General features: G+C 40.4%; 1 protein-coding gene across 11 annotated transcripts in view; it reads left to right on the top strand.

Moving 5' to 3' along the window:
- IL1RAPL2 (interleukin 1 receptor accessory protein like 2) overlaps positions 1-20,115 on the top strand; it is a 431,040-nt gene extending 410,925 nt beyond the window's left edge. For 10 of the 11 annotated variants that reach the window (XM_039387783.1, XM_027716577.2, XM_027716576.2 and 7 more), the window contains 3 exons: positions 3,360-3,503; positions 7,215-7,385; positions 16,759-20,115. In XM_039387783.1, the coding sequence (XP_039243717.1) occupies positions 3,360-3,503; positions 7,215-7,385; positions 16,759-17,456 (1,013 nt within the window). In that variant the 3' untranslated portion in view covers positions 17,457-20,115. The remainder of the gene's footprint in view (positions 1-3,359; positions 3,504-7,214; positions 7,386-16,758) is intronic. The other variant, XM_039387787.1, reaches the window with a different exon arrangement.
- Positions 20,116-20,920: the final 805 nt, after the last annotated feature.

Here is a 20,920-nt window from a genome sequence, read left to right as displayed (position 1 = left end):
ATTTATTAAGTTCTTACAAATACTTGACCAAACTTTTCCTTTCTGCAACTTGATTTAATTACTTCTTATCCTAGCTTTCTCCAACTTGGATTTGACTGTATTCATGAGCCAGGAAATACTACTGTACTTACTGACCTGGGACAAGATTTAGAGCAGGACTGGTAGAAAGCTGTTGACCAACACCCCTTCTGTATATCAAAGAAAGGACCATGGATTTCTATTGCAATGTGCTGCAGCTTTCCAGGTGCTGAGGCAAAGCAGCAGCACAGATCTCTCAGCCAGAGAAATCCCCTCCCTCCAAAGTCTTACCTGTTAAGAGCTGCATTATCCGTGTTTGACAAGAGGCATTTTTAGCTCTGTTTTGTCTCCAGGCTGACACAGTGCTATGGTTTAAACCTGCCCTCTCCTCAAAGGTGTGATTGCAGCATGTCAGGTCTACAAAAGGTGGCATTAGTCATGAGTCCTGCTAAACCAGGAAGGCTTGTGTAAAAAAAGAGGAATAAACCCCAAATCCAAGCTGTAGATTAGTACAGGAGTTTCTATAGTTCCTGTTTTGTCATCAGATGGTTATTTTTAACACATATTTTGCTTTAAAAAAGTAACATTAACTGTTCAGGTATTTAAGGTAAAATATATTGAAGTCTTTTGCTGTATTAGTGGTATGGTCCTCACGAATCCTCAGGAGAATACAGGAGTGCTGTCTGCATAGCACCAGCGTACCAATAGCCCCAGAGCACGTGTCATCATTTATGATTATTGTCATTGGGCTTTTTTGACTGAAAAAGAACAAAATCCAGTTCTAAACACCCAAAGTTACCAATGCAAAGACAGAATCAGTCATGCTGAGACCTGAATACCACTGTCTGCTGTCACATTCTTCTTTACCGACTTAATTCAAGGCTGCATTGTTACTTCTTTCTAGTAGTTCAGAAATAAGTTCTGGGCAACCCTGGGTTTGGTTAGCTTTTATTTTTTGTTTCTGTATGCTGTCCTAGCATATTTGATGCTCAAATTACATGGAAATGCAATATACACCCACTTGTCCCTTAGTTGTGGGAATGGTTCAGGATTCCCTTCAAAAGAATTTGAAAACAGTCCAGTATTTTAGTGGTTGAAGTCTACTTAGTCTATAATATAACTGTACTGGAAGATGAAAAGTTTGTCAGGAACTGCAGAATAAAATCAAGCCAGGCTATTAGTGGAAAGAAGCAGTGAATTGAGATAAAAGTAAATATTATGACTTTTGTTCATGATTTATTTCAAGGAGGCTGCCTTTAATCAAGACATGCAGGGAGCTAATTTTGGGGGTTTTTTGATACTGATGTAATACTAAATTATGAGGAACTTCTAAAATATATTTGTCTCTCATTTATTGGGTGTTAGGAGACTTTTGCTATTTTAAAGACCATAATCCTCTATAACATGTTGTGGGAAGGTCCTTCTACATTATTTTACAGAATGTTATTATTTGCTATTTTTCAGTCACTGTTATAGCAGAAAGGCCAGATTCTCCTCCTTTCTTAATGTTGGAAATGCTGCCTTCCTTATTGACCTCAATGAGGACCACTTGAGGAGGAAAGAGTTAATCAGAGGCTGAGTCTAAGCTACAGTAGGCAAGAAAACTGAACGTTCTGGGTTTTTCTCTTTGTCTCCACCTTGAAATGGAATTAAGGAGCTCAAAAGCCTTGTTTTCTTCCTCTTTATGTGTGGACTCTAGAAGAGTTTATGGTGCAGAAGGACAACTGCAGGACATGTGAAAGCAGATCAGTTTTGCCTTTTGAGCTGGATTTTGTGGTTTTGCTTAATATCCTGCCATTGCTCCCAAAAGTGGACACAAGTCAGAGCTCCTATGTCGGCTGCAAGGCTCAGCATTTTCTCTCCTTCCAAGCTGGCAGCTTTGCCATCATCTCAGTTTCCTAGCAAAGAAGATTCAGTGCAACAAAAAAAATATTTTTTCCCCAAAAAGTGACTTTAACCAACTCTGTTCTCCATTTGCCCAGATTTATCCCCAGAGCATATGCTAAGCTTTATCATGCAGTGTAATAAAAGTCCCATGAATTCCCTGTGTTCTCACAGAGATTAAATAGCTATTATAGTAGACTTTTTCCATCTATTAGTCCATGACTTCTTGCCAGCCAGACATCAGAGATACTGTAAACTGGGAATAGCTTGACATCTGATGTTAATTATTGAAATACGAGGCTTGGCGAGGCAAGAATAACCCCAAAAGATACACAACTAATTTGCTTTTTATCTTGAAAATGACACAAATGACATACGAGTAATTTTTTCTGACCTAAGTTTTAGAAGCGTAAAGATCACAAAAACTTTGTCTTGCCTGTATTAGTTTTGCAACTTCTCGTTGTATTTATCACAGCAGCAAATATCTTCATGACGTCTTATCTGAACTAATATAGAATGCTACAGTCAAATTGTCATCCTCTGTCTTTTATGGCTAAATAATATGCCAGGCAGTGTTAGGAGCAGTATTACATTCAGAGGACATTTCAGGCTAAAAAGCAATGCTGTTCAAGTTAATGTCTTACATCAAACGGAGCTCTGGACTGGTAATCAAGGGGTTTTATCCCATTCTGTCATTGGTTTGCTGAGTGACCTTGAACATGTTGCTTCTCTTTTCTATGCCTCTGTTTCCCTAGCTGTAAAAGTTGGATCACTCTGTTTGGATGACTTTGTGAATCACTGCTTGTGATGTTTCCTAATAAAAGCATCCCAGTAGGAAATTTTAACTAGCACTAGTTCCCATTAAAGTATAATGTGTACTCTACAAGCATGTGAGAACTTTGTTAGTAGCCATCACAATTCAAATGAAGTGGCTCTTGGCAGCCTGATGTGTGCTCCTGGCTTCTCATGTTATCTTGGGCTTTCTGGATGCTCCATTCATTTTCCAGTGATCCTGTTTAGTTTGGGGATGGGGGAATGGGGGACTAGAGCCAGTGAGGTACAATATGTCTGGTTCTATATTCCATATATATAGAATATGTCTATTCTCACATGCTGCATACAGCATTTGATGCACTTGGCCAATGCAGAAGGTTCAAACTCCACAAGCTCATTTTGATTAATCCTCGGTGTAAAATCACTACATAATTCCCATATAGAAGAATTACATATATAGTCTCAAATGCATTCCGGATTTTAGATGGTAATTCCAGATGAGTGGTAGATGGAGTAAATAAGTAAAGTTAAGTAATAGGTAATGAACAAAAATGTTAGGCATTCCTAATGTTACAGTGGTTATAACTGGAAGCTGCAGAATTTTATGTGCAATTGTATGGTGGATTAGAGCAAATAAAGCTTGGAAAGATCATAACCTTGTTGTCTTTCCTTGCTAATTTTAGATTTGATCTACAAAATAGAGCTTGCTGGAGGACTGGGAGCCATCCTTCTTCTGCTTATTTTGCTCGTGACCATCTATAAGTGCTACAACATAGAGTTAATGCTGTTCTACAGACAGAACTTTGGAGGAGATGAAGCAGCTGATGGTAAGCAGTTGCACAGGAAACTCGATATATGCAATGGAAATATTTCAGAGACCCAAAGTGGTGAAGCTTCTAGATTGAAATGAATCCCAAAAGATACCTGCTTTTAGTTCAAGTTCAAACTACTAAGCATCCAATAGTGTAAAGCCCTAAGACTTTCTCCCAAAGCCCCCTGAAATCAATTAGTCTTTTCACAGAAATATCACTGGGTCGTGCCATAAGCAAATGGGAGTCTGAAGAATTGTTCATGAGTCTGTTATAGAGACTTCAGCATCATTTGTGAACTCATTCCTTGGGGAAAGTGTTTACATTCATGTCTCCAGGGCCATATATGCCCAGGATCACTTCTCCTGAGGTCTGTACTTTATGTGGGCAGCCCTTTCACCAGGTATTTTCATTGAATTCCCATCAGGCTGCCAATGACCTCCTCTGACTAGTGAGAGGTGATTGTTATCAAGGCTAACTAGTTACCTCAGTTAATTGGGAGACTGTAAACAACTTAGTGGAAATGTAAAACTTCCGTGGGGAGTATGTTGGGGAATAAACTAGGCTGTTTTCCATTTTTATTTCCTCACCTTCCCTCTCACTGGCTTATATTCTGTTTGGTGCCTAAAGCTAAAGTTGTATTTTTAAATGGCAGCTTTAATTCTGTTAATTAATTTAATTCTCTGAATTCTATTCTGAATATAGAACATTCCTGCTCCTATGAAGCTGGAGTAAGCCCTGAAAACTAAATCCAAATATTTCTAATTAAATCCTATTATTATGTTCTTAACACATATCATAATTAATATGTTATTAATATGCATCTAAGTAGTATCTGCTAAAGATCTGAAGTACAGTGTTGAATACAGGTACTTGCCATAGTCCACTGCAACACTTAATGAGCCACAGAAGCACTCTGGAATGCTACATCTAGAAACTATAATGTGTTTGAAAAAAGAGCAGGGAACACATTACCCGTACTGCCAAAACAATGTGTAGTTGCATAGACATGTTCCTTTCTGCAGTTAGTGTTACTGTTATCACAGTAATAAATGTTTCACACTGGGTAGATATGGTGTGAAAATGTTCCACTACAATGAAATCCGTGGGCGTTTTGGAGAATGGATGGAATGACATCTAGGAGATTTTAGGATAAGGAACGATAAATAGCAGGACTAGAGGTCAGGAAACTGGCTCCTTTGCAATCTTCATATGTGACTGGCAAAACATGAAATTATGGGGTTTTTTTCATGCTATATGATACTGTACAATATTTATGCTGGTACCTAGGAGAAAGTGAAGAGTGGGATTATTTGGGAAGTACTTTACCTCTAACACTTTAGGATTATAGCAACATGACTTCCCTGGCTCACCCCAACAAAAAGTGGTAACTTCCTTCAGCCTGCTTTGATTAATTTATCTTGTGTTTTCAGTGTGAAGCTGCTGCATTTTTATTCATGTAACTTTTTTGGTTCGATCACTTTTTAACTTACGAAACAGTATTGTTTTCTGGTTGTTTAGAGGAAGCCCCATGAGTACATAGGGTATTTTGTGTGCATGTTAATTCTGAAAACAACCTTTTATTTTTCTAGTACATGATTGTAGACCTACTGCAGCTTTGTGTCACATTCTGATCCTGCAGAACAAAAGATGGAGGCAGAATGTTACTGAACTCAAAGCATGTATGGGGATATTTTTACTAATGCAGGCTATGAGCAGTCAGCTATATTGATGCAATTGCAGGGTCATTTTCCATTTATACATGTATTTCTTTAAAAAAAGAAGATTTGGGAACTCAACAGATTTGCTTTATTCCTATTTCTAAAAATACCCTATGTAAGCAATGCTGGATGCGTTCACTTCCTTTATTGTGTGTAGCATTGCTTTTAGAGAAAATGACACTGAGGATTAAAGGACCCATTTAGAAATTGGCTCCAAACAGTGCTGCTTCCAGAGCACTCAGAGCAAGTGGTAGGCAAGCGTGGACAGGTCCTTCTGCTCTGTCCTGTGTGTGAAGCTCGTGAAGGAGGGAGTTGAGACCATGGAGATGTAACAGAAGTGTGCAAGTCTCAGGAGCTCGGGGAAACTGGTTCTGTCTGCATCTTGCTCACTTGTGTTGTGAGCAGAGGTGACTGGAGAGGGCAGCTGTGCCCCCGCAGCTGGAAGGGGTTGGAAGCTCCGGGACCGCCGGCACATGGATGTGTGGCTTTCACGCTGCTCCACGGCCACGTCAGGGCTCTGCTGCCTCTGCAGAGCTCGCAGACGTTTGCAGGGATGTTGCCTCTAGGATCACTTGGTGCCTGGCATCTCTTAAAAGGTTTTGGCAGGCTTCATTATGGACAGGGGAGTAGGTTTTGGACAGGCCTCCAAAGCTGACTGGCCTGTTGATTTCAGAGGAATATCAGCAAGCCAGGTGGACATCTTCCATCCTCCCCTACAGCTACGGTGACACTAGGCAAATTGCCTTTTACAAATATATAATTATTCACATGCTTTGACTGTAGCTCTGACCCTCATGGGTCTGGCTTTGTGTCAAAAATTATAAGTAACCATCATTTCAAGGTCATCAAGGAAAATATTGTTTTACGATTAGGGTTTTTTTTCTTTTTGTCAGAATATATTGATGATTTTTAACTGCTGTAATTATCTTTCATGTGCACTATTCTTTACAGATAATTGGTACTCAGAAACCCTCCATTCATGCAGTTTTGTTCTCACAACTATTTTATTTTTCATTTTCTGTAAATAATGGCAGCTGTGCTCTTCCCTGGAGACTGAATTGCTGAAGGTTGACTTTTCCGATACACTGTTTTCCATTACTGCAGAGGAATAGGAAAGAGAAATGTCACTAAGACAGTCTGATGCCAGCATGGATCCTGAGCTCAGTAGTGGATCACTTCTGTTCCTGGCATGGTCACAGCTCTTAGCTCCATGTTTCAGAAGCAGAGCTGGAGACAAGCCCCAGTGCTGTGCGGGAGGAAGAGGAGGAGGTGTATTGCCCTTTCTATCCCCCTTTGGATGAGGTTTTGTGTCCACTCCTGAGCTGCAAGGAGAATGGAGGGGCAAGTCTCCCCCTAAACCCCATTGCTCTGGGAATTATTTCTCTCTCTCAAACTGTGAGCTCCAAATATTTCAAATGTCCTGGGTCAAGTGATCTCTAAAATTATTACATTGATTTTTAAAACTACAGGGCTTTCTGAAAAAAATGCTTTAAACTGTTTGTATCTGGCGTTTTTTTGCATAGTCAGTATTCATTGGGTTAAGTCATGTCTGTTCTCACAATTACTTGTGAGAGGAAGTTTTCCTTGCTCAAAACTTTCCAGGCACAAAAACTTTTCCAAGTTCAAAACTTTCACATAATCCTAGCACTCTTGAGGCATAGGAATTGAAAGATTTCCATTAGCAATATGTAAAGGATTAAAATTAAAACTTTCAGCTTTAGTATTTTGTATCAAAATCTTGCCCATGACCTTGTCAACTGTGACATGGGTCCGACCACATGGAGCAGAGTTACTGCTCCACATACAGAAGAAAACTGAAAGGATATCCTTTGTCTGGATCCGTAAAATTTCTCTCTGGAAGCCAGATTATATGTTCCTGTGAAAAGTCCCAGTTTTGTTGGGAAATGCCTGGTCATTTCAAGGAATAATACAATTTCCTAGTACTTCCCTGTATTTTTTCTAGTGCTCTTGCAAACAGCCAGCTGAACATTAATTTGTTTTCTTGCAGACAACAAGGAATACGATGCATATCTTTCATACACCAAAGTGGATCCCGATGCGTTAGATCGTGACACTAATGAAGAGGAGCAGTTTGCACTTGAAATTCTGCCAGATGTTCTGGAAAAGCACTATGGATACAAGCTCTTCATTCCGGATAGGGACCTGATCCCTAGTGGAAGTAAGTATTTCTGACCTTTCTGTTTTGTTTCTCTCTGATGTGTCACAAAGGCCTGGACTGGGTGACAGTTACTAGAGGAAAACCTCTCTTTGGGAAGTGGTTGCAAGGACTGGAAAAGTTTCCTCAGCACTGCAAATTCGAGCTCTATGTTAGAGCTTGTTCGTGCACTGCTGAAATCAATGGAACTGCCATTGATTTCAGTGGTGGAGGAAGGAGCTGGACCTTCCTACAGGGAAGGCTGCAGCTCTTCAAGCAATACGGAGTCCAAAATGTCTATATCAGACACAGGTAACTAAGCAGGAAACTTCCTAAAAAGATTTTGTAGTCTCTGGTATGTATTGAAAATGGGATTATTATTTTTTTTCAGTGATTATTTGTTTGTCTACAGCAGCTTTACAAGTAAAAGTAATCTTTTCCATTATCTTTCTGGGTTTTTCCCTAACTTGGAAGTCTCATAAAGAGCTACAATAGTTTCTCAGTTAATGGTAAGGGTACAATTGGAGTTTTGACTGAGTGTTGAATTTCTGAGCAGTGTGAGCATTGTGTAAGTCATTGATATTGTGTAAGTAGTATTAATTATTCAGAGGACTATGTACAGCCCCATGAGCCAATACTATTTTCAATGCTGACAATGAAATACAGTTGTGCATTTCAAATCAGTTTTACTGCCATGTCTGAAGATGCAGCACCACCTTTGGATGTCTGTACCAACAGTTAATGCTTTCCTAGTGGTAGTTACGGCATTTTTTCTACCAGGTTCATTTTTGAGCAAGTCAAAAAGACCACGAATCATATGCATGATGTTGATGAATTTTGAGTGCAGGGTATGTTTACTGCAATACCACATTTATTTGAAATGCTACCCTTGTGGAAAAAAATCAGCATTTTTTACTACAAATTCCATTTCCAAATCGCTTCCATAAAAAAATAGTGAAAGAGAAAATGAACTTCTCTCTGTATGTGCTACTGTATAGGAAATAGGAACAAGAGAACAAAGCAATGGCTGTACTGGAACAGATGTCCCCAAACATGAAACAGCTCGAACATAGCTGCGTTAGCAACCTGCCTGCCAAAAACCTGAAACTGCCGCCTTGCTGCTGCCAAACCCCAGTGCCTGCCCCAGAAGTTAGAGCCTGTTTCTTCTTTGACATTTGAGAGAGCTGGAAGCAGAGCTCTGAATCCTGTACCACTGGGAAAGAGGAGTCAGAGCCCAGCCAGAGATCATGCAAAGTCCTGCGTAGTGGCTTGAATCGATCATGTGTGTTTGCTGCTCCTAGTTTAGAGCTGATTCCCTTTTTCTTTCTGCCCCTGCAAGGTGTGAGTTTTTCTCCCTTAGTGAGACATTCCAGAAGGGGGACTTGGCTCATAGCCTTCTTATTTCTGACAGTACAAGCAAGTAATACCAAATTTTTAGATATTATTAAGAGAAAATACACCTTTTTCACAGAATTGTTGTAACTAGTTGTTTGATATCCAGCAATATAGCAGAGTTATACATAGCAATTATGCAAGTGAATTAAAGAACTTAAAGTTAACCCTTCAGTAACTATACTGAAGCACTAATTAATCCAAAATGAGATTCTTTTTCCCAATTGTTGTACCAGCCAGCATGGTATTTTATTTTTGTCTATTTTTGTCAGTCAGGCACTCAGCAAATACTTGTCATCACTTTGGGTATTCATTAAACCTCTCTTGAAAATGTAGGGTACCTGAAAATGTCAGTTCTCATTTATGAACATTCACAGATTTAATCCCTCTTTTTTCCTCTCAAACTCACTTCTTCAGTATTATGAAAAGGCCTGATTCTAACACATGGAGCTTCAAGAACGCTTAATCAGACATAATGACAATGCAGAATAAAATGTGCCACTGAAATGAGTATGATTTGCATGCTTTAGCTTTGAAAAAGATATGAGAGAAGGCACTTTATTTTAAGTGGGGCTAAAGGGAGGGAGAGGGGATGGGGAAGGAAGGAAGACTCGGCCTCCTGTATTTGTAAGCTCTCCGTGTGCGCTGGAGAAGTGGAATGTGGCCGTGTCCTGCCTAGTGCTCACCAGTCTCACAAGGACTTGCAGTGCTTAGTGAAGGCAGTGTGATGTAGAATGGGCCTGCTAGAAACTTCTGAGGTAAACATAACATATTTTAGAGTGACTGTCTCAAAAATTGGCAGATATGACAAAATATATAGCTCTCCAGGGTAGATTTCTATAGAAAAATTGAGGGTTGATCACAGTTATTTTTTTTATTTTAGGAAATATCTCTTCTCACATGTGCTGCATTTCCTCATCTTTCGGTGTAAATTACTTTCAATCAATGTAATACTTTCCTACTTTGTTCTGATGTGTTTCCTTCTACATCCTGTGCGCCTCAGTGTGTGCCACTCCACTAGTGCAGCACATGAGCTGTGTTCTGTAGGACTGTTCCTACAGTCTCTGCAGTTGTGAGGTGCTGCCACAGGAGGGTGTGAACCATTGCGCTTCCTTCCTGGCATGCAGCAGTACTGACAGCTGCTCCTTGGATTTGAGAGCGAGCAAAAAATAGATTTGTTAAATAGTATTTCATTAATTTTCTTGCACAGTTCTCTGAACAACCTAAAAAGCTGACTCCGGAAAAATTCAGGGACAACTTTGATTATGTTTTTGTCCAGCTGGCTCATCACTAACCTCTGGCGAAAAGCTGTGATGGGCTCTGCATGTCCCTGTGCAGCCAAGGGGGAGATTACAGCCAGATGTGCTTTAGCTGGGATGCACCCAGCAGCCACCTCCTTCACAGTGCATGTCTGAGCTCTGCATGTCACCTCTGTGCTGAGAACCCTCTGTTTCAGGGATGTCCATGGAGCAACTGCTGCTGTCCCTGGGAGGACAGAGGTGATGGCTGTGGGGACTGAGGCCACCTCTTCACCATTGGGAAGCAGATCCCTGACATCCAGGGTTCAGGTCAAATGGGGCTGAGTCACGTTTTGCAGTAGGTGTTGATTTCTAAGCCCTGCCGGGATACAAATCTTATCCCAGTGGAGCGTTTTGTCCCAGTGGGAGGGAGAACACCATGAAGGATGCCAAGGGCCTCAGTGGTGCCCATCACACCATGGCCAGCAAGGACCTTTGAGGTGAATCTTGGTGCTGCCTGAGAGCAGCGTGGATGGACCCGGCTCCCCGGACTGGTGAGGTGGAAAAGGGACTAAAGCAGCCACTGCTCCTCTGCTCTGGCTCCTGCAGAATCCCACACAGCCATGCTGGCTGGGAGGTGAAAGGGGTGACCCAGCAGGGAGACGCGACATGTAGAGTGCTGTGTAAGCAGTGAGACCAAGTTTATAACCTAGGAATTGAGTTGCATATTCTGGGAAGTACTATAGCAGCTATTTGTTCACAAAGAATATTCTTTGGTCTTATCAGAGTGAGTGTTCTGCATTCTGTCGAAGCTGACAGCACGTACACCTTTCTGCCTGGGCAACTTAGGCATAATTGGATATGTTAACCTGTGTAAGGAGACTGTGATCCCTGAGATGCACTTGCAGTTGTTATGGAAGTTTTTTAGCAGTTCTCATTATTTTCACCCTATTAGTTTTCAGGGCTTTTTAAACAAACCCTTTCCCACAGCAAATACTCTCAAGCCCTGTGAGTTTTTTAATTCAGCGTTAGGAGACCTGAGGAGACTAAATAGTTGGGGGTGGGGGGCAGGGGTGTGTAACAGCAATAGTTACATTTTCACCTGAGCCGTTTTCTGTCTGCTAAGGATGATGTGTCTGCAGAGAAAAACATCTATTTGCCCTTCACTCCTCTAAAATTGGGACCACTCAGAAGAAGATATTTTTCTCCATGGTTTCTGCAAATTATTTTAAACCCTGAAAGTGAAGAGGTCAGAATTGTCAAGTTTGATTTTTAATACCAGCAATACAAATCTATTAGAGCATCACCTAGGTGCTCTCCAAGCATATGTACATTTGGTCTTGATAGGATTGAAGAAACTACAAACAATTCACCCCAGCTCAGCCCAGGGTAAACAGATCAGGCAGTGAAAAGAACTACAGTGATAATCTTTGCTTTACCTGAAAAATGAGAAGTTCTCAGCAAAACAGGAGAGTGCCTAAGACGTGATAAAAAGCACACAACAGTCAGTATTTCAGTTCTGGCACTCTGTAGTTTTGTCTGCCTATCTGTGTGGTGTTTGCCCAGTGAATTCCAGCTTCCTGGGCTCCTGGATGAACAAAACCCAGTAGAACCATATGTCTGGAGTTCTCAAGGAGCCTTTATTAGGTATGGGATGCCATTTCTTTGGAACAGGAACAACTCCTTTCTGAAGTCCCTGGTTGTCTGCTCTGTATGAATCTTACACTTAATGCCAGGCATGGGTGAGGGTACCAGGGATAGAGAGGGATAACAGTTGAAAAAGGAAGAAATGTGAGCAAAAGCCAGAAGGGCTGGCTATCCTGTAACAGCCCACTGAAGGCCACCAAGGTGGTCAGGGAGCTGGAGCATACAGTATAAGAGGAGAGCCCAAAAGAAAAGGCCAGCAAAGACAAAGCTAAGGAGGGATCTGACTCTTATTTTTCCAGTGGACAGCACAAAGGTGAAGGCAGCTTCTTCTCAGAGGTGCACAGTTGTTGAACAAGAGGTCATAGGTATGAGTTGCAACACTGAAAATTCCATTTAAACATCTGAAAAGTTTACTCACCATGGAGGTGGTCAGAAACTGAAACAACCCAGAGACCTCGAGAAACCTCCAATCTTGGAGGTCTCCAAAACATATTGGACAATATCCTGAGCAATACCCTTCAGGCAGGATATTGAGCTGGAGACCTCCAGGGCCCCCTTCTAACCTGCATCAGTCTATGAATCTTTGATTATAAATATGCAGAATTTTGTTTCAGCCATCTATTGCCAAGACAATTTTACCAACATTGCCCACTTCAGATATTTCAGTCTGCAAGGAGACATTCCCAGAACTTCCATATTTTCTATTTTCCTTCTTCCTTAATCCCTCCTTCCTTTACCATGTCAAATACAGAAAGTCTGATGATGGCAAGGGGAGGAATATGCTGAGAGGGCAGTGTGTCACACTGATGTGCAGTATTTGTTTGTTTATGTTGAACTCATCAGCTGTCCCTTAGCTTATAGAGGGATTGGGCTCTCTCTCAGGAGGGGCCATTACTCTGCTCTGTGTTTCAGCAGTTCCAACTGCATTGCTGTTCTGGTCTGAGCTAACAGAAGCAAAACATATTTAATAAATAGGAAAGCAATACATGCAGTTATTTGTATTATAATAAAGTGGTCAGATTTAGGGTTTGGGAACTATTCAGTTAGGAAGCCAGGACTGAATTGCTCTTCTATAAATAACTTCCTCAAGTGATGGTCACATTGCCAAACACAGAAAGGCTGGTTATTTTCAGACTGCCAGGAACCAGCCAGCAGGGGGTTGATGGTAGATACTCTTTGGTTCTCGTGGTGCTGGTGTTTCCCAGAAATATCCGTAGGACTTAATATGATTTCTAGTGTTTTTTCTTTCTCCCTCAACTGCTTCTGCAAATCACCTAAATCTGGTTAGTCAGTCATTTCTTTGTGTTTTCAACTCCGTATCCATGGTGTTCATTAATTTCCTTGCTCTTAGTCTGCTTGTATATTACGTTTCCTTCCAGCTTGTGGTTACTGTAGCTCATTCAAGGTTCCATAGGCAGTTATGCATGATTTAATTGCAAATGGGATGCATCGCTTGGAATTCTCTTCTTCAGTGCTTCAGACTACAGTTCAGCATTACTACATGTTGATGGTGTTTGGTGAGCACATTTGCTGTCAGGTGATCTGTCTTCATTACTCATGGACAACCATGCAAAAACGTTGTTTGGTTTGGGGTATAACATTTCTTGCTGTCCATGCCTCCTTGGGCGTTGCATTGAACATGATGCAAGTAAGTTACTGATACAGTCACTCACAATTTTAAGTTTTTGACCTATGGGATTTGCTTACATTTTGAGAACAGTTTTGTGCCATATTGCAAAATGATGTTTAAAGGAGGGGGGAAAAAGGGTCAAAATTTAAAATGTTCTTTTTTCAATGAAATCCAAGTGGATAATTCTAATGCTGATATCTTATTTTTACATTCTAGTTCATAAAAACACAGTCTTTGGGAATTAAAAGCGATTAATCCCATACTGATTTTGTCAAGACAACTTTTTCTCCCCTCACAATGAAATGTCATTGAAGTTGACACCTCCTCAGCAAAAGTGAAGTTACAGCAAAGTTATATTTATCTGATGTAAATATGTTGCTCTGGAATCTTATAGTTGATCCTAGTTGGTGATGTCATTGCTGAAGTCCCTGTTCAGGTTTTTTTTGTAAGTGAAACAGAACCATTGCCTGACAACTACTTCTTAGCTCACTGGAAAGGTGAAAGCAACCCTTTCTCCATCCCATAGTGCAACAGAGATTGCTTGGATTTAATACCTTCTCATGGACTTCACTTGAGACAGACAACTGAAACTGCTGTATTTTGGGAAGTCTCAAATTCTGAAGTGAAATGAGAGCGGGTGATTTAGCAACTCATAGGTTGATGCAGTCAGACTTGTACCACTGGGAAATACCAAGCTGGAATTTCCACAGACAGGAACCTGTCTTCCTGTGCTTTTCTTCACAGAAATGTTCAAGTTGTGCACATTGGACATGTTGTAGAGTGCACCCGATGGAACCACATGCTCCAGGAAATTTGTCACCAACCTTCAGTAGTAATCCCAAGCTGAAGTTATTGGGAGTACTGAGTACTTCTGGACCAGATGGCTGGAAATGTGACTTTCCAGTTCCCTATTCGGTGTGCTTTATCCTCAGTGCACCAACAGGCCCCCTGTTCACTGGTCAAGTCCATGGAGCTATAACAGCTCCAAATGTGGAATTTGAGAGATCACCTCATGGTCATTTGGGAAGGTGTCTGTTAGTCAGCTGAGGACAGAGCTCTAACCTGTTGCAATATCCAGTAAGAAAGGTGGGCATGCCAAAATGTGGGAGAGGCACCAAGGGAAGAAATGTCCATCTGAGAAAATAGGGTTTTTTTCCTGTTGTCTTCCCACTTCTTTCCCTGATTGACTAAAGCAAAGTCTGATGAGTTTTTGACTGCGATGGTATAATGGATTATTGCTATTGAAATGATTGCCACTGGATATTTGAAGAGATGCAAGTGGACTGATTTCTGTTTGTTTTGTTGGTTTGTGTTTGTTGGATGCATATTGGATATGCGTGGCCGTGCTTGGCACTAACCTGGACATGTGGTATTGCCCAGTGTTGTGTCCTGCAGAGAACTGTCTTGTATAAAGCAGTGTCTGAGTTGTTTGAAGGAGGGATGAATATGTCTCAGGAAAGACGCATGATAGTTTGTTGTTTTACTGTATCTTGCAGATTCAACCTCTAATGATGAAGCTTCCCACCTAAATTCTTTCTTTTTGGGAGCAGAAAGAAAGGAAGAAAATGAAGAGTCTGAGCTGTTGATACATTGGGATAATCTCTTTCCATTGTATTGAACATTTCTACCTTTCCTTAAGTTTTGTTTCACCAGTTCTGCTTATCATTTTCTCTTTGTTGCCGATTCTCTCCCCTCTCTGCTGCCTCTCCCATGGATTTTAATGTTGAATTTTTTTCATTAATGAGTAACTATTTTACACAGAACAATGTGGGGGTTTTCCTCATAAAATATTTCAAGGAAAAAAACCAAAATGTAAATGCTGCATGATTAAAGAGTCATAAACCATTAACTAAAAGTCAGGATTGTTGCATAGACATTTGTAATGTATGTGTATGTCTTAAATTTTTGTGTGTCTGTGGGATGTTTGCAATTGCCTCTTTTTTCCATTTGTGAAAGAAATTCTTCTTGCTGCTAAGTGGTGAAATAAAACATTGGTAAAGGCAGATTTGATGCTAACTATGCCTTCAGTCTCATGAAAATAAGCTATTTTAGAATGTTACTGTTGGCCTATTTTGTAGCTATTTGCTTTACTGGAAGTGGTGTGAACAAGCATGCTGTGGTATGGTGCCTGGGACTATAAAAATGAGTCTTGCAGTAACAGATGTTGATTAATGATGTTATTTGTAATTATTGTTCCTGCTAGAGGGCAGGTGTGTAAAGAGAGGCCCTGCCCTGTGCTGAGTAAAGATCTGTTCTGTGCAGCTCTTGTGTCCAAGTCTTCATTTATAACACGTGCTTTCCTCTGTTGTCAGGTGGCACATCCTCAGTAGCATGGTCAAAGAGGTTCATGTAGTTTAAAAAAACACAAAAAGATATCCTGTGTCGAGTGCTATGCAATCTATGAACACTCTTCTGCCCTTAGTGGTTTTTTTCTAAGTGATTTCATTTTTCTGGTCTTGACCCAAAACCCATTGAAATTTGCTGAAGTCTGTTCATTTGAATGGGTTTTGGATCAGGTCTGTAAGTAGATCTCTTTCCCATCCTGTTCCATGTCAGACCAGCGTAATTGGCTTCTCTTCCCTACCATCTCTGGGATGAGCGAAACTCAGGGAGCCAAGTCCAACTTCAAGGATATTTTGTAGTTCCATAAGCTGGCATCATGGAGCTGATGATGGGCTGGCATTTCTGCTTACACTGATCAATTGCAACTCCTTGGCATGCATGAATAAAAGAATTCTACTATTTTCTTTGTCACTGATGTCTCAACAAATAAATACCTCCAATATGTTTAAATTTTCTATTTGTTCCTGTCACTTGTGAAGTTTCTGTTAATACCTTGGGGCACATAGAAGCACAGGTTCCTGATATTAAAACAGACCATTGGGCTACAAAGAATGTTCTTGGGCTTTGTGGTCAATACCTAAAGAAGAAAGAGCTACCATGATGCTTCTATGCAATAAGCACAAGTTCTGCATGTGATGAGGGTTAATTTCTTTTTTGAGCACTTGCAAGTTACGGTTCATACACCCTGCGGCACCCTCATGTCCTTGCATCTGAAACACGAGAACTGCTTCCCAGAGTGTGCTTCCCTCAACACAGTGTTGATCATAACCAATGTTAATGTTAAAATTTACACAAACATTACATTGATCTTGACCTGTACTCTTTTCACTGAGTGAACTGTGTGTTTTTAGTCACTAATGCATCTACACAGCGAGGATGTTTTGTAAATGTCGTTCTGCTGCAACGAACAGGGAAAAATAGCAAAGGGAGGAGGGTATTATTAAGGAGTTTTTTATGTGTACTCCATAAATAGAACTATGTTGTGATACACAATCCTATTTTTGTTGGAGTATATTGAAATGCCCATTGTCTTAAACAGTGTGGATCAGTAAGCTGTAGGATTTTGTTATACTTGATTGCAAGCCTAATGTTTTGATACAATAGACTTCTTTATTCTTTACTCTTTCTCTCTTTCTATAATTTGTAGCCTACATTGAAGATCTCACAAGATGTGTTGAGCAAAGCAGAAGACTCATTATCGTGTTAACTCCAGACTATGTTCTCAGGAGAGGATGGAGTATTTTTGAGATGGAAAACAGACTCCATAACATGCTAGTCAGTGGCGAAATCAAAGTTATTTTGATTGAGTGTACTGAATTAAAAGGGAAAGTGAATTATCATGAAGTGGAATCTTTAAAGCACACCATCAAACTTCTCTCGGTGGTCAAGTGGAAAGGACCAAAAAGCAGCAAACTGAATTCTAAGTTTTGGAAGCGCCTAGTCTTTGAAATGCCAGGGAAGAAAAAGGAGGTGGTGTCGCGGCATCAGGTCCTGGATTCTGCAGAGCAGGGCCTTTTTGGAGACCTTCAGACTATCCCCTCTGTTGCTGTCACAGGCACTTCTGCCACGCTGGTGGAATCACGGGCTGATTTAACTGACTACCATCAAGCAGACTCTGTGCACATGAGACATTACTGCAGAGGATACGAGTACGACGTGTCAGCAGCGACACTGCCAATCGCTTCCATAAGCAACCACCACACGTACTGTAACATTCCTCTGACACTCCTGAACGGACAGCTACCTCTCAACAACACCGTGAAGGACCCCCAGGAGTTTCACAGGAACAACCCACTGCTACCTTTATCAGCCAAGGAGCTTAGCTTCACCAGTGATATCTGGTAGTGGACATCAGGACTCTTTCGAGATGCTTCATGACCGCCATGAAGACACATTTTTAAAGAACTTTGCCCTAACCCCATGGGGTGAGAAAACATATTCGAAGCAGCAGCACACTTGTTTGCTTTTCTACTTGAACTTTTTTGTTTACATTTACAAATTATTGACAAAGGGGGCATTCTTTTTGTAACTCAGTAATGTCCTTCCTGTCTTTTAATGTACAGTTTTATTGCTTCTTTAAAAAGGAGGGGGGAGAGAAAAAACACACCCCATCATTTTACAGTAGGTTTACAATCTGGGATGGGTAAAAGGTCACTGTATATGGTCTCCAACATCCATACATATTTAAGTAACAGTATTTGAAATACACAGAAGTTGTCGGGTTTTTCATATAGTCTACAGTACACTTTGAAATTCTAATCATGCTACAAAAATTATTATCTCCTGCGCAGACCACAAGGGGTGAATCATCCTGAAAAGGAAGGAGGAGGAAACCTTCCCGGTAACATTGTCTCACAAATACTTTTTAGTAAGATGACCAGCTGAAACAATGCAGATGAAGCTTTATCAATAAAGTGCATAGTAACAGTTACTGCAGAATAAATCACCTGCTCCCATCAGCATCTCTTCATTTTATTATTGAGGCATGTTGTATTCCTAGTCAATGGTTAGCAATGTGGTTTTACTAAACAACTTACTAGAATATCGGAAGACGTTTAGGAGGATTTTAAACATTTTTTTCTGTCAATTATAGATTATTTCACAACTTTTTGCAGATTTATAATGACTTTTTCCAAACAATTTAAGTAGAAATTTATCTGTCTATTGGTCTATTCATTAATTTGAAATTTCTTATGATCTCTTGAGCCCTATTAAGATTTGTAGAAAAGGCAATGTAATTTTACATAGGATTTTCTTTCCAAAATCAGTAGTTACAATTTGAAATTAACCTTTTTGTGAGAACATTAGCAATAGAAAATAATTACTACAGCAATATTCAGAGATGAAGTGCTAAATTATTCAGGTTTACTGGTAAATCTGACTTCAGTTGCAGTGATAATCACCTGAGACAGTTTTCTCTCCTGTTTATCTACCTGTCAGTTTATGTACCTTTTAAATATGGCAGAAGCAGGAATATTTCTGCTGTCTGTGCAACTCGTGAAAAGTGATGTTTTTAAGCAGCTGTTAAGGTCTTGCATTTCTCACTTATGTGAGTGATCCCATCAGTCAAATAGGATACTGTCATTTATCTTTCATGTAAGGCATTCCTGCTGCTGGTGGATGAGAAGTGTTATACAGGTACTCTGCATCAGGCATTGCTGCTCAGTGAGTACCAGTGAGATTTCCATACTCAGTTGATTAAGAGTTGCAGAGTGGAGTATTTAAGGAAAAAAGCCCTAAATAATGAAGGCAGAAGCCAGTTTTGCAGGTTTTGGCACAGCTCTAATGAAAACACAGTAGACATGAGAGTTTTGTCTCAATGAGATCTGCTGGAGCAAATTCCCAAAAATATTTTTAGGCAGGCAGCCTTGCCTGTCTTTCAGTATGTCTTTAGCATTGTTCTCTTTGATTGCATGAATAAAAGTTAGCACTCTGCACTCAGCTGCCTGTGGTTTCATCAGCAAACAAGTTCAGTAAATCCTTGACATTTTGCAGTGGTTCCTAAATTGTACCCTACAGTCAAATGGAAACAAACACTGACCTAAGACTTAAAAGTCAAAGAATTGGCCCAAAGGCCATGAGAATGATCTCAAATGTGCAATAATTCATAGAGGTCAGTATTTTTCCATTGCTTCTTTCCCCAGTTCTTTATTCTGTGCCCTCCTACACCAGTTATTGTCTGTAAGATTTTCATTAGGTTCTAAATAATACATGTTTCTCTTGTTTTTTCTAGCATTATTATGCATTTGACACTAACACCGAAAATGGAAATCTAGAAAAGATATTAATTTATTACACAGTATAGAAACTATAACTTGCTCTTTTGTGAAGTTAAGTTCCAAACATATAGATGTTTAATAGACGTATTTTTCTACTGAGAAAGAAAGCGATTTTACCTCCATTATAAATATATGGATTTCAACCTCCTCCCAAAAATTTACAAAATTTGCACTGTTTTATAAGTGTTACAGACTGTGTTTACACTGGCTATGTTCTTTAATGCAAAGTGTAATTAAAAAAAAAAAAAGGGAAAAAAATTCCTAAAAGCAAACCCTGCATGAAAAGAGCTGCATATGTTTAAATGAAAAGCTGTACTTTTCATTATTTTCCTTCCCACATTACTCTAGAATCTGGTTAATTCACATAGAATGTTCAGTGAGATTTTAAACCCGCTAGTTCTGTATTAAGCATGCAAACTCCAAAAAAAAAAAAAAAAGAAAAAACATATGCAGGTTGGTCTGCTTCTTTTATTTACAAGGACTAAATATGGGTAACAAATTCATTCACCCAATGGTAATATGTCTCTTAGAGCAGTAGTTATTCCAAAGCAAAATGCAGTCATGTTTGCATTGAGGAAACATGAAAAGAACAGTTTTTCTGTCATTTTGCAAAAGCACATTGAGTGTCTATGTATTGATATTTTTTAGTTATAGATGCCAAGTCACAATCTGCTTTAAGATTTCTGAGTGTGTATTGAGTACTACGACAATATATACGTGAATTGGAACTGCCTGTACCCCTCTGCTTCTAGTCTGGGGATGGGGAGCTGAGCTCAGGAGGCCTCTCATGGACTCAGTTTCATGTAATACCAGTATAGAATCATGGAATTGTTTAGGTTGGAAAACACCTCTAAGATGATTGGGTCTAACCGTTAACCCAGCCCTGCCAAGCCCGTCACTAAACCATGTCCCTGAGTGCCACATCTACATGTCTTTTGTGTATCTCCAGGGATGGTGATTCCACCACTGCCCTGGGCAGCCTCTTCCAGTGCTTGACAACCCTTCCAGTGAATAAATTTTCCCTAATCCAATCTAACCTCCCCTGGCACAACTTGAGGCCGTTCCCTCTTGTCCTGCCACTTGTTACTTAGGAGAAGAGACCAACCCCCACCTGGCTACAACCTCCTTTCAGGTAGTTGTAGAGAGTGATAAGGTCACCCCTGAGGCTCCTTTTCTCCAGCCTGACACCCCCAGCTCCCTCAGCCTCTTCTAATCACACTTGTGCTCCAGACCCTTCTCTTGCCCTTCTCTGGACATGTTCCAGCACCTCTGTGACATGCAAGAGGCCACATGCTTCCATAGGTAGCACTTAAGGGTCTGGAAAAATACAGTCAAACGCTGAAATGCATCCATCCGTGGGATTTGGGTGGCACAGGAGTTTGTCCCACTGTGAAAACCACCGCCATAGCAGCCCTCCAGCAGGATCCCTCATGGCAGGAGTAGCAGCTGGATCAGGGCCTTGGTGGCAAGAATGTGAACCTCATTAGCTGAAATAGAAGGGCATATGGGCATTTTGCATTCCTCTGTCTC

The sequence above is a fragment of the Pipra filicauda genome, unplaced genomic scaffold (assembly GCF_003945595.2).
Source record: "Pipra filicauda isolate LSUMZ 115617 unplaced genomic scaffold, ASM394559v2 scaffold58_size5111680_pilon, whole genome shotgun sequence".
NCBI classification, from domain to species: domain Eukaryota; kingdom Metazoa; phylum Chordata; class Aves; order Passeriformes; family Pipridae; genus Pipra; species Pipra filicauda.
Note: the sequence above shows the minus strand (reverse complement) of the source record. Positions and strands in the feature narration are given on the sequence as shown.